The following is a 12,881-nucleotide window of genomic DNA, read 5'->3' on the forward strand; positions in this document are numbered from 1 at the left end:
TCTGATGACAAGTCTACAATTTTGGATTTCCCCTCACCTTCTCTCTCTGTGACAATGGCCACCAGGTCAAATAGAGTGTTAAATCATTCCAAGGAGGACATTGAGCCCAGTAAGAACTTGACAACTATTCAGTTTCATCTGTTTCTATTCAGTTTCATCCAAAATGTAAAAAATGCCTTTACATACACTTGTGTAATAAAAAAAATCATGTGAAATCAAATAACTTTTTTGCTTCTTTTTACTGACAATATCTTATTCTTTATGGATACAGTAATAGAATTTTTTTTACAATTTAGTAACAAGGCTTCAACTTCAATAGCCTATAAAATATTATACAAAGAACTCTTTACATTGTTGCAAACCCAGTTCCTTTTCCGAAACGCTGAGTACTGTTTCTGTAATTAAATCACATACAATAGTTAGATAGAAAGATGCACTTGTGCATAAAAATGAATCGATTTCTTGGCAGGTTCAAAGTTCCATAATATTATTACTTTTTCTTTTTTTTTTTAAACGTTTTTTGTAATACTTAATTACAAGGCTAAGTCCAAATACTGCTTCAGGAGGCTGTAGAATGATATCACTGCCACAAACCAACTGCGAAATGAAATTGCTATAACAAAATTTACATGAAGAATTCATTTTTTCCAGTAAATCCAGAGGTTAAACAAATAAAAATAAAATAAAGAAACACTGTGATTGAGATTACAAGAGAAAAAAAATCATCAAAAAAATATAAGATTCCTTTTCTTGGCAGTATTTTGAGTTTTGTTAGTGTTGGTAAAATAATGCTGTTCATTGATGCCATACAGTCCGCGTCACAGGCTTGTTATTCTGCGCTGGAGAGCAGGCTGCCATTTGCACGTTTAAACATGAGCAAGTGCGAAGGCACACCGAGGAGAAGGGGCCAGCTGATATTAGAAGATGGTGGTCTCGTACTTGGTGCTGATCCCCCGTTTTGTTTCCTGTCCTGGTTCAACGATCCAAGGCAGATTAGCAAGAGTCTTTTGATCTGGTTGATCTATCTGTTGGAAGGAATGATTATAAAATATAATTACCATCACAATATAAGGATCATGTACACACCTGCTCAAATTCAAAATCAAATTCTGAGAACAAATATGGCACCACCACAGGAGCCATAACCCATAGGAGTGAGGAAAAGTTGCTATAACATCTCACACTTTCTTTGGTCAGAGTAATTCCCAATTCTTCTCTCATGCCCACAATCTGTAGATTATCATTCTCAGGGATGTTCCTTTTGAAGGCTCATTCACACCAGACACATTCATCCGCATTGATCAGCTAGATCAATGCAGGCTCAATGCAAGGACACTTCTTCTCTATGTGCCCTTTTAACATCATTTACATCAAGGCAACACATGTATTACTATGCCTTGGAACGTACTGTTGTGCACAGAGTTACATTAAATTCTTTTGCTAACTTCAAATAAAGTTATAAAAAAAAGAAAAAACATAAACTCTGCAATGCAGTCTTAAACACATCGCAGCACAGGTGCACGCATATATGTGTGCTATTACAAAGGAGTGAATGAGCCCTTAGAACTAGGATGTGTGCATTTCTAGTTCTGAGACCAAGCTGTTACTGACAAGTGTTGGTCTGTAATAATGATTAAGGACCAATCAGTGTGGTTACCTGTCGTGTGATTACAGCCAATCATGGTGTGGCAAATTAGTTAAAGAGTTAGGCCTCTGGACATCTGGGGTCTATGAGACCCCAAATCACTCTTCTGCACTTGAAAGCATTCAAAACACCAGGATTGATGTTTTGAATGGTTTCAGATTTTTAAACATGGCACCCAAAGTTTCAGAGTAAACCAGAAGTGATGTCAGGTCATCGCTTCTGGTTTACAATAAAGGAGAGCCAATCAAAGCTGATTCCTGCTTTGTTCTGCTGTCTGGCCAGCTGGCGGATGCAGCAAGTTGTGGCCTAGTACTATCAGCAGGATGGAAGATCCGGAGAGATCGTCGGAAGGTGGCAGGAGGGGGGAACGTCCCCTCTCGCTGCTTGTAGAAGCAATTGGGTGGCTAGTAGATGCTCCAATTGTTTGCACAAGAGAGCCAACCACAGGCTCTAAAAAACAGTACAACCACCGAAATTCCAGCAACGTATGGGAACGTCACTGGTCCGGAAGTGGTTAATGCGAGCAAACTATGGTGTACCTCCATGTAAAGACAGTGTTTGCCAGCACGGAGATGCACAGGTGTCCCTGCATCCCCATGTAGGCAGTCCCATTCATGTCAATTGGAACGCAGTGGCTACCCCAAGACACACTGTCTGTGCTGCATCCCTATTGACATTAATGAGACAAAACACCTGTGCATCCTCGTGAAGCAAAGACAGCCCTTGCTGTAGTACACCCATGTGAATGAACCCTTCTTATGTCTGGGCATCTAGGCTTTAATAACCTCTGCTTACCAAGAAATTTCAGTTTTTGGTAGATCCTGGATAAACATATAACAGTTTCTTCTATCTCTTGAGAACTCTATTGTTGAGATCTCTGGATTGAGTTCCTGGGTCTGCATACCTGCTGTGGCCACTATAAGGGTCACTTTACTTGTTTTATATTACAGAGAATATAAAGAGTAGAACACACAAAGGTGGGAGGAAACACTCAAAAATCTCAGATAGACAAGTAGGAAGTTGAGGATTATGATAGGAGGATCTCACTGTCGGAGTACCCAAGATATATAAGATGCCAGGGACAAGCCTAGCGCACCACCAATGACTGAAATATCACATTTAGGGTGGACTGGTCTTTCAAACCCTGCTGCGGTTAACTAGATAACTGTCCCTGGAAAACATCCTATATGACAAAACGCGTAGAAAATAGCCTGTCCAAGAGCAGTTTCCATAGTTTATCGTGAGAAAGACATAATGTCATATAGATCAAAATGGTAAAATTTTGGGGCCTCACAGGGTCCACTTTCTCAGGGTAACTCACTCCAGTGTCGCTGTCACTACAAGCACCACCTTTTACCATTAGTCCAGTACAGTCAGGCATGTGCAGCTCTATGCAAGATTTGGTTTTTTTTTTATCTTTTAAGACTGTCATTCTGGGTAAAGTGTCCTTACTTACCGTTGCCTTTCGAATACTGACTCGAGGTTTTGGGATAGGTTTGGTAGGCTTGCTGTCAAAGCTCTCTGGAAGTGTTGAGGAATGTCCGCCTTTCCTGGCTTGCAGTGCGAGCTGATAAGCAACTTCAAATGCTTGTCCTAATGTCAAGATGATCTCATAGGCTAAATTCTGCAGTGACAGAAAACAGTCCATATTATTTCAATATTTTACCATAGGGCGGATACATAGTGTATGTAGCTTTCTGCCTGGAAAGTTAGCATGCAACTGTCATCTCTTAGACTGAGACTACACTGTCACTGCATAAAATAAAAAAGCAAACTTAAACTTTTTTTCCCCAACAGGTCTTAAAGTGACACAGGAAAAGAATGAAGGCTGCCATTGCTGGCATCTTGAATAACATTCTAGCTGCCTATATTTGTATAGATTTGTATTTTGAATCTGTATCCAAACCCAAGAGCAAAAATGTAATATACTGCAGCTTACTAGTCCTTAGAAGTGGCATCTGCATTAAGTTTCCTTTTTCAGCTACATTTTCCTTTATTTCCCCCTGCAGACCTTGTCAGTAACTTCTTGTCCTGGGGTGACAACGCTCACTCGCTGTACTGTATCTACAGAGGGGCAGCGCTGTCACCTTGGGACAGGAAGAGAATTAGGACTAGAGAACACCTCCTCAACTACTCGCCTTAACACAGAGGGAGAACACAAAAGAGAACTGAGAAAGCTCTTAACATTGTTTGAGATTTTATTTCAGTACACAGGAAGGTAAAAAGACAATGGATTTCTAGCAGGATCATCAGGTAAGTTTCTGTACTTGCAGAAAATGTTCTAAGCCTAAAACAATATATAACTAATGCAGCCACCATATCTAAAGACTGATAGGCTGAAATATATTACAGTGATGTTCTTTGGTTTAGAAACACTTTAAGTACTTCTGAGTCACAAATGTGGTACAAGTATGCTTTAAATGAGTGACAGAAAACGATCCTGGATCAAAGACTAAAAAAGGATTGAAATTAATACATTGACATGACAGTCAGGAAACAAGCATTCTCAAAAGCAGAGTTTATGAATGGCAGGCTCCATCATTCTTACTTCATAAAATCTGAAGTGAAAACTACTGCAATTGCTGACCTCCTAAAAATATTGGGTGTCAGCTCTTTGGCTTCCATATGTTCTGGGTTACTGGCCTGGAACATACATTTAGATTAGAGGGTGAAACTCAAACTTCTGATCCATATAGTGTTTTCAGATGCCTATCAAAGTACAATGGGAATGTGGCAGCCAGGCAATTGGCATTTTCAGAGGAGGAGGTCAGTCATTTTGACTTACCTGTAAACTCATACTGGCATACAGTACAGGACACAGGGCTTGTATTCGTAGACCATGGGTTGTATGCAATAAACTCGTATCCACTGAGGCCTGAACATTTTCCTGGTAAAATTTGTGAGCAGAAGACCAGGTGGAAGCCATGCAAATCTGAGATACAGATACTTGATGTTGGAAATCCCAAGGGGCACCAACAGCCCTACAGCTCTGGTGGAATGAAGTTTGATGGGGAAGAGAGGAACCCTATCCTTAAAGGCAATATGAACCTTTTTTCCAGCACCAGGTGTTTTTCACCTGCATAAGACGTATGTTGCTGTGGTTTTATGGTGTCATTTGTTGCCTTGTGTGCACAGCCTATAATAGAATAAATCTTCACATTCCTTTGTCAGCAATTTTTGTTTGTGTTTAAATATGAGGCATGTGGCATGGCACTGGACAGGATAATTCATGAACTCTGTCTGAAGTCTAAGAACTGACACTTTCCGGTAAAAAAACTCACTCTCCCACAATCCCTGGGTCTCTCAGTCTAGTGTTTGGCAGGTGAAATCTAAATAATTAATTAATTACATCTAAAATAGACACAAGCAGGCAGGGCAATGTAGGGAAAAGATGTTTTTCAGCACTCCCACATTTGTGATACAACACAGAGAAATAGCGAGGCGTGGACTGGATGCTAGGTGACCCAGAACAAAAATCTGCATGTCCCTTTAGTGAACAGGACTAGCTAAGTCAATGAATACATGGACACAGGTGAATTGATCAGCCATAACACTACAAAAAGCAGCTACAACATGTGAGCCCATCACTACAAGATGAGGCAAACAAACAACACAGTGAATATACGTAACTAATAGTTAAAACAACAAAAACATTTGAAGGTGTACAGTGCCTTTGAGGTTATAAGACCTGGAAATAAGTTGGTTGATCTCACTGGCAATGGTGTAAGGGGAAACAGAATGCCCTCTAAGAAGACCTACAGGCAGAACAAAGTGGGACTCAGTTTTGGGAACAGAGGCTATGGCTCTTAGGTAGACCCTGACAGCCCTGACAAACATCCAAGCAGTGTAGAGCAATTTCCTGAGCATGTTTTTGGCAGAGCAGAGGGAGGGAAGACCAACACACTCTCTAAGGTGAAAAGAAGAGAGCACCATAGGTACAAATTTTCCTTGTGGAAAACAAGATAAGGCTCACTAAATGCCTTGAAAGAGGATAACATTGGGCCCAAAAATCCTGATGCAGAAGCAAACTGCGGGGTGCCATTTGGATCTAGGGGTCTACGTGTGGGACCTTAAAAAGACAGCTTTCTCCTGAGGAAGTAAAATTCTGGCTCGGGCTGTGTCCGAGATTAGTTCCAAGAAATCCAGATGGTGTGATGGAGGGCAGACTTTGGAACATTGATTATCCAGCCAGCTACACACTGCTTGTTGTCTTATTAAAAGCTAGAGTCTTACCCAATTCATGATGCTGACTTCCCCCGCCATGGTGGGGGTGCAGGTCTTTAGGGTCTGAGAACCATAAAAACTGAACCTGTATAGCACCTGGTAGCTAACTACACACATTGCACTGTGTGCCAAGATGAGTACCTTGGGGAGCAAGGAATAGGGTAAGCATAGCTGTCTATCCCTAGGCATAAGGAGCATTTAACCCTAGCTAAGAGTTCAGCTTTAATTAAAGTGGTTGTAAACCCTTACATATACCCAGCAAACTGACTGGCCTCAGGTGAGCCACAGACATGAAACAAATCCTTCCACATAAGTTGTACCTGTTTATCTGCAGTGTTCTCTTCTCTACGTCTGTTCAAAGTGCTGAATTTATAAAGCTTGTCTAAGAGTTAAAAAGGGGGCAGAGAGCTAGAAATTACAGTCTGCAGAGCTCAGTGAGGAGAGCTCTGAGAGATGATTGGAGGGAAGAGACACACCCCCTCGGACAGCTCACAGGAACAGAACTGAGGCTGTCAAACTGCTGAAGGTCAATCCCTTGTCATCATGTTTCTCTTGGTGTCAGGTAAACTTGTCAAAAGTGACTCATGCTGATAGCAGAGGAAATGGGCAGCAGACAAAAATGACACTCGGAATTGACACAAGTACACATTATAGAAGTATATGCTTTCTTCATAGTTCATGTTTGAGGTTTACAACCACGTTAATGATATGGCATGTGAATACACTGCTCGAAAAATAAAAGGAACACTGTTTAATCAGAATATAGCATCAAGTCAATTAAACGCCTGGGATATTGATCTGGTCAGTTAAGTAGCAGAGGGGGTTCTTAATCAGTTTTAGTTGCTTTGGTGTTAATGAAATTAACAACAGGTGCACTAGATGGGCAACAATGAGACAACCCCCAAAACAGGAATGGTTTTATAGGTGGAGACCATTGACATTTTTTTCCCTACTCATCTTTTCTGTTTTTCACAAGTTTTGCATTTGGCTAGGGTCAGTGTCACTGCACACATGAGGCGATACCTGGACTCTACAGAGGTTGCAGTTACTCTAGGAGAGCTGGACAGGGCTGTAGAAAGTCCTTAACCCATCAGCAGGACCGATATCTGCACCTTTGTGCAAGGAAGAGCAGGATAAGCACTGCCAGAATCCTGCAAAAATGACCTCCAGCAGGCCACTGGAGTGAATGTCTCTGACCAAACAATCAGAAACAGACTTCATGAGGGTGATCTGAGGGCCCGATGTCCTCTAGTGGGCCCTGTGCTCACTGCCCGACACCATAGAGCTCAATTGGCATTTGCCATTGAACATCAGAATTGGCAGGTCCACCACTGGCACCCTGTGCTTCTCACAGATGAGAGAAGGTTCACCCTGAGCACATGTGACAGATGTGAAAGGGTCTGGAGAAGCTATGGAGAACGTTATGCTGCCTGTAACATTGTTGAGCATGACCGTTTTGGTGGTGGGTCAGTGATGGCCTGGGGAGACATGTCCATGGAGGGACGCACAGACCTCTACAGGCTAGATAATGGCACCCTGACTGCCATTAAGTATCGGGATGAAATCCTTGTACCCATTGTCAGACCCTAGGCTGGTGCAGTGGGTCCTGGATTCCTCCTGGTGCGCAACAATGCCCAGCCTCTTGTGGTGAGAGTATGCAGGCAGTTCCTGGAGAATGAAGGAATTGATACCATTGAATGGCCCCCACACTCACCTGACCTAAAACCAATACAACACCTCTGGGATATCATGTTTTGGTCCATCCGACACTGACAGGTTGCACCTCAGACTGTCCAGGAGCTCAGTGATGCCCTGGTCCAGATCTGGGAGGAAATACCCCAGGACACCATCCGTCGTCTCATTAGAAGCATGCCCCGACGTTGTCAGGTATACACACGAGGACGTGAGGGCCATACAAACTACTGAGGACCATTTTGAGTTGCTGCAATGAAACTTCAGCAAAATGGACTAGCCGGCTGCATCATTTTTTTACTTTGATTTTCGGGGTGTATTTCTAATTCAGTTCTCTGTAGGTTGATAATTTTCATTTCCATATATATATATATATATATATATATATATATATATTATATACATTCTTAAACTCATTTCTTTTGAACTCACCACATCAAACGCTGTGAACACATGACAATAATGGAGATTAGATTTCAAATCTTTTGTGATATATGCAAATGTAGAGAGGTCTTCTGGATCCTGTGCAGCACATGATATATTGCGGATTTCGTGTTCAGCAATAATTGTCTGTATGGAGAAGAAAATTAGGAGAAATCAAATTAAATAAAATCAAATTAAGGTTAAGCTACTACAATATTTCTATGTAAAGTGCCTCTTATACTGCAGTATATAATATTATGAATCATATTTGCTATGTGTTTAAGTCATGATACACTTGTTCTCTCCCTTTCTACATTTTTTCTTTCTCCTTTCAACTCCTTTGTCCTGTTTCTTTTTAACACCGTACCATCCACAGTATATAGATTGGACCTGGGCAAATTATGGCCCCTAAGGCTACATACGGCCCACTGGCTGTCTGTTTCCAGCCCTCAATGCCTCCACTGTCAGCATGCCTCTCTGAGCCTGAGAGGAAGATGATGTTCATATGGAGAATTGCAAGGCCTGGAAGGAGACAGCCTGTGGAGGTGATCGGTACAGCGGGGAGGATTGGTTCTGGTGGGAGATGGGAGAACATTGCTTAAGAGATGTTGTGATGTTCTTGCACCACTCTGCTACCTGGCTAAGTTCTTCTTTAGTTAGCACCTGCATACTGGTAACCCCAGGAGCTGCCCACCTGTTCTTCACTCCAGATCATTATTACATTACATTACATTACATTGAGTTTATATAGCGCCAAAGGGTTTGCTCAGCGCTGTACAATAGAGGGGGGGACAATACATGAAACATTACAGCAGCTACGAACAGCACACGAGGGGTAAGAGGGCCCTACTCTTTCGAGCGTACAATCTGGGAGGGAGGGGGTAGTGGTACAGGAGGAAGTGGCTGTGGGGGATGGAGTGGTAGGAGGAATGAAGGAGAGCAGCAGTTAGGTGAGGGTGGGGTAGGCTTCCCTGAAGAGGTGGGTTTTCAGGGAGCGCCTGAAGGTGAGGAGGGAAGGTGACAGTCTGATGGATTGGGGTAGTGAGTTCCAGAGGATGGGGGAGGACCTGGAGAAGTCTTGCAGACGTGCGTGTGAGGAGGAGACCAGGGAGCAAGATAGAAGGAGGTCCTGTGAAGAGCGAAGGGTACGGGTAGGGTGGTACTTGGGAATCAGGTCGGTGAGGTAGTTAGGGGCAGTGTTGTGAATGGCTTTGTAGGTCAGAGTGAGTAGTTTGAATTTGATGCGTTGGGCGATAGGGAGCCAGTGGAGGGAGAGGCAGAGGGGGGTGGCAGAGGTGGAGCGGCTGGTGAGGTGGATGAGTCTGGCAGCTGAGTTCAGGATGGTCTGAAGCGGGGAGAGTTTGCACTGGGGTAGGCCGGTGAGGAGGGAGTTGCAGTAGTCAAGGCGTGAGATAATCAGGGAGTGCACAAGTAGTTTAGCGGTGTCTGGGGTAAGGAAGGTGCGTATTTTGGCGATATTGCGGAGGTGGAGCCTGCATGTGTTTGTCAGTGATTTGACATGAGGTTGGAAGGAGAGGTTAGAGTCCAGAATGACCCCAAGGACTTTGGCTTGCGGGGCGGGATTGATGGTGGTGATGTTAGTAGTGATGGATAGGATGGGGGGGGGGGCGCGGGCAGGAAGAAAGACGAGAAGCTCGGTTTTGGAGAGGTTGAGTTTGAGGAAATGGAGCGACATCCAGTCAGAGATGTCGTTTAGGAGGTGAGTGATGCGGGCGGAGAAAGTGGAGGTGAGGTGAGGGGTGGAGAGGTAAATTTGAGTGTCATCAGCATAGAGATGGTAGTTGAAGCCGTGGGAGTGTATGAGTTTGCCAAGGGAGGAGGTGTAGATGGAGAAGGGAAGGGGTCCAAGGACAGAGCCCTGGGGGACCCCAACAGAGAGGGGGAGGGAAGGGGAGGTGGCACCATTGTAGGAAACGCTGAAGGAGCGTCGGGATAGGTAAGAGGAGAACCAGGAGAGAGCGGTGTCTCTGATGCCAAGGGAGAATAGTTTATTAAGGAGGAGGGGGTGGTCAACTGTGTCGAAGGCCGCGGAGAGGTCCAGGAGGAGGAGGACAGAGTAGTCGCCTTTGGCTTTGGCGGTAAGTAGGTCGTTGGTGATTTTGAGGAGGGCGGTTTCGGTGGAGTGTAGGGGACGGAAGCCGGACTGTAGTGGATCAAGGAGGTTGTTGTCAGTTAGGTGGGCGCTTAGGCGGTTGTAGACTAAGCGCTCCAGGAGTTTGGAAGTGAGTGGCAGCAGGGAGATGGGTCTGAGGTTGTTTGGGTCAGAGGGGTCCAGGGAGGGCTTTTTGAGTATGGGGGTGATGTGCGCATGCTTTAGGGGGGAGGGGAATACGCCGGTAGAGAGGGAGAGATTGAAGATGTGGGTGAGGGAGCAGATGAGGGAAGAGGGGGGTGACTGGAGGAGTCAAGAGGGGATAGGGTCTAGGGGGCAGGTAGTGAGGCGGGCTTCAGAGAAGACCCTGGTGACTTCCTCAGTGGTAGCGGGGCTGAAGGAGTGCAGAGCTGGTGGGGTTACGGTAAGCGGGGTCTTGGGTGTGGAGGGGGGCAGTGCGGTTGCAAGGTCAGAGGAGGGAAGAGATGAGGGGGAGATAGGGGGGGGGGAGGCTAGGTGGGGAGGTAGATTGCGAGTTGACTATGTCCTGACGGATAGCATCAATTTTATTGTGGAAATGAGTGGCTATCTCGTGGGCGGTGAGTGAGGTACTGAGTGGAGGAGGGGGGGGAGAGAGCAGGGAGTTGAAGGTGGAGAAGAGTCGGCGAGGGCAGGAGGAGAGGGTGTTAATCAGGTTTACGAAGTAAGCCTGCTTGGCGGCATGGAGGGAGGAGGTGTAAGTGAGGAAGGCAGATTTGTAGAGGGAGAATGAACGGGGGGACCTGGTTTTGCGCCATAGTCTCTCCAGCGCACGACTGCGACGTTTGAGGCATTTAGTGTGGTCGTTCTGCCATGGTTGGAGCGGTCTGGGTTTGATGTAGCGTGTGGTTAGGGGTGCCAGAGAGTCTAGGGTAGCTGATAGTGAGTCGTTGTACGTGTTAGTGGCTAGGTCAGGACAAGACAGTGGAAGGATGCTGTCGTGTAGGCGGTCGGCAGCTGAGTGGAGGGGGGCCGGGTTCAGGTTGCGAAGGTTGCGGCTGGTGATGGTTTGGCGCTCTGGGGGGGGGGAGTTAGGGGAAGGGGAGATGGAGAACGTGAGGAGGTGGTGGTCGGAGAGAGGGAAGGGGGTGTTAGAGAACTGGTTGAGGGTACAGAGGTGGGAGAAGACGAGGTCCAGGGTGTTCCCAATGATGTGGGTGGAGGATTGAGTGTGCTGTGTGAGCGCGAAGGAGGAGGTTAGGTGGAGGAATTGGGAAGTAGCCGGGCTGTTGTCATTGATGGGGATATTGAAGTCCCCGAGGATGATGGTTGGTAGCTCAGAGGAGAGGAAGAAGGGAAGCCAGGCAGCGAAGTCATCCAGGAAGCGGGGTATGGATCCGGGAGGCCTGTAGATCACTGCGATCCTTAGGGGGGTGGGTGAGAAGAGCCGGATGCAGTGAGCCTCGAAGGAGGAGAAAGTTAGGGAGGGAGGGTTAGGGAGGACCTGGAAGGTGCTCAGCGGTGATAGGAGCAGGCCGACCCCACCACCTTTGTGACCGCTCAGTCTTGGTGAATGGGACCAGACGAGACCTCCATAGGAGAGTGCCGCAGGGGAGGTGGAGTCAGTGGCCTGTACCCAGGTTTCGGTGATGGCTAGGAGGTTAAGGGAGCGGGAGATAAAGAGGTCATGGATGGCAGTAAGTTTGTTGCAGACCGAGCGGGCGTTCAGGAGTGCAACCGAGAGAGGGGGGATGGATGTGGGGAGAAGGGGCACAGATATGAGGTTGAGGGGGTTACGGCAGCTGGCGGGAGCAGGGGGGTCCCTAGAGGAGGGGTGAGGTGGCGAGGGGCCAGGGTTCGGGGAGATGTCCCCAGCAGATAGGAGAAGGAGAAGGGTGAGGAAGGTGGCATGGGAATGGGAAGTGTAGGAGCGTGTGGGTCTGATAGTGGTGGCACGTGGGTCGACGGGGGAGTGGAGTAGTAGGAGGAGGTGGTGAGTGCCGTAGTGGGGAGAGGGGAGTAGTGAAGGGGCAATGTAGAGCTGTTTTGGGGGGGTAGGCGGGTAGAGGGAGGCGATTTTTGGGATGGTGGAGAGGAAAATGAGGAGGAGGAGTGCAGGAGGCATGTTGGGGTGGGTGGGGTGACAGTTGGGTCAGGGGAGGTGAAGGGATACAGGTCAGGGCAAGGTGGTGTGGGGAATCTGTATTACCGTGGGAGAGTCATTTGAGTCCTTCTGTAGGGGAAGTGAGGGTGGAGGGCGGCATCATGATCTGCAAAAGTCCCCTCAGGCTCACCTCACAGAAACAGAGGTTCTCATACCCCCAAATAAATGACTGGTGCAATCTCTAAGTTTAAAGACTGAACTTCCACCACTAAAAGCAGGTGAAAATGGAAGCCCTGTCAGCGGTGACAGATGCTGCTGGAGGGCTTCGTTTTTAGGTAAGTTTCACATCATGCGCTTTTTTTTTTTTCTAGAATTTACTACCACTTTAAGGGAATTAATATTATTAATATTATTATTATACAGGATTTATATAGCGCCAACAGTTTGCGCAGTGCTTTACAAAATGAAGGTAGGTATTACAGTTACAATACAGTTTGGTACAAGAGGAAACAGAGGGCCCTGCTCGTTAGAGCTTACAGTCTAGGAGGAAGGGTCGAATGATACAAAAAGGCAATAGCTGTGGGGGATGAGCTGTTGGAGGAAATAAATGGCAGTCTACTAATTAGAAGCAGGATAGGCTTTTTTAACCACTTGCCTAACGGGCACTTATACCCCCTTCCTGCTCAGACCAATTTTCAGCT

General features: G+C 46.1%; 1 protein-coding gene across 5 annotated transcripts in view; it reads right to left on the reverse strand.

The window, feature by feature from the left end:
* Positions 1 to 220: 220 nt before the first annotated feature.
* Positions 221 to 12,881, reverse strand: part of LOC149467774 (ankyrin repeat and sterile alpha motif domain-containing protein 1B-like) — a 188,303-nt gene continuing 175,642 nt past the window's right edge. For all 5 annotated transcript variants that reach the window (XM_089671183.1, XM_089671181.1, XM_089671184.1 and 2 more), the window contains 3 exons: positions 7,994 to 8,131; positions 3,102 to 3,269; positions 221 to 1,025 (listed from right to left, as the gene is read on the reverse strand). In XM_089671183.1, the coding sequence (XP_089527309.1) occupies positions 918 to 1,025; positions 3,102 to 3,269; positions 7,994 to 8,131 (414 nt within the window). In that variant the 3' untranslated portion in view covers positions 221 to 917. The remainder of the gene's footprint in view (positions 1,026 to 3,101; positions 3,270 to 7,993; positions 8,132 to 12,881) is intronic.

This window comes from Staurois parvus, unplaced genomic scaffold (genome assembly GCF_062004578.1).
Source record: "Staurois parvus isolate SC_StPar_1 unplaced genomic scaffold, SC_StPar_1.0 ptg000101l, whole genome shotgun sequence".
Taxonomy (NCBI): domain Eukaryota; kingdom Metazoa; phylum Chordata; class Amphibia; order Anura; family Ranidae; genus Staurois; species Staurois parvus.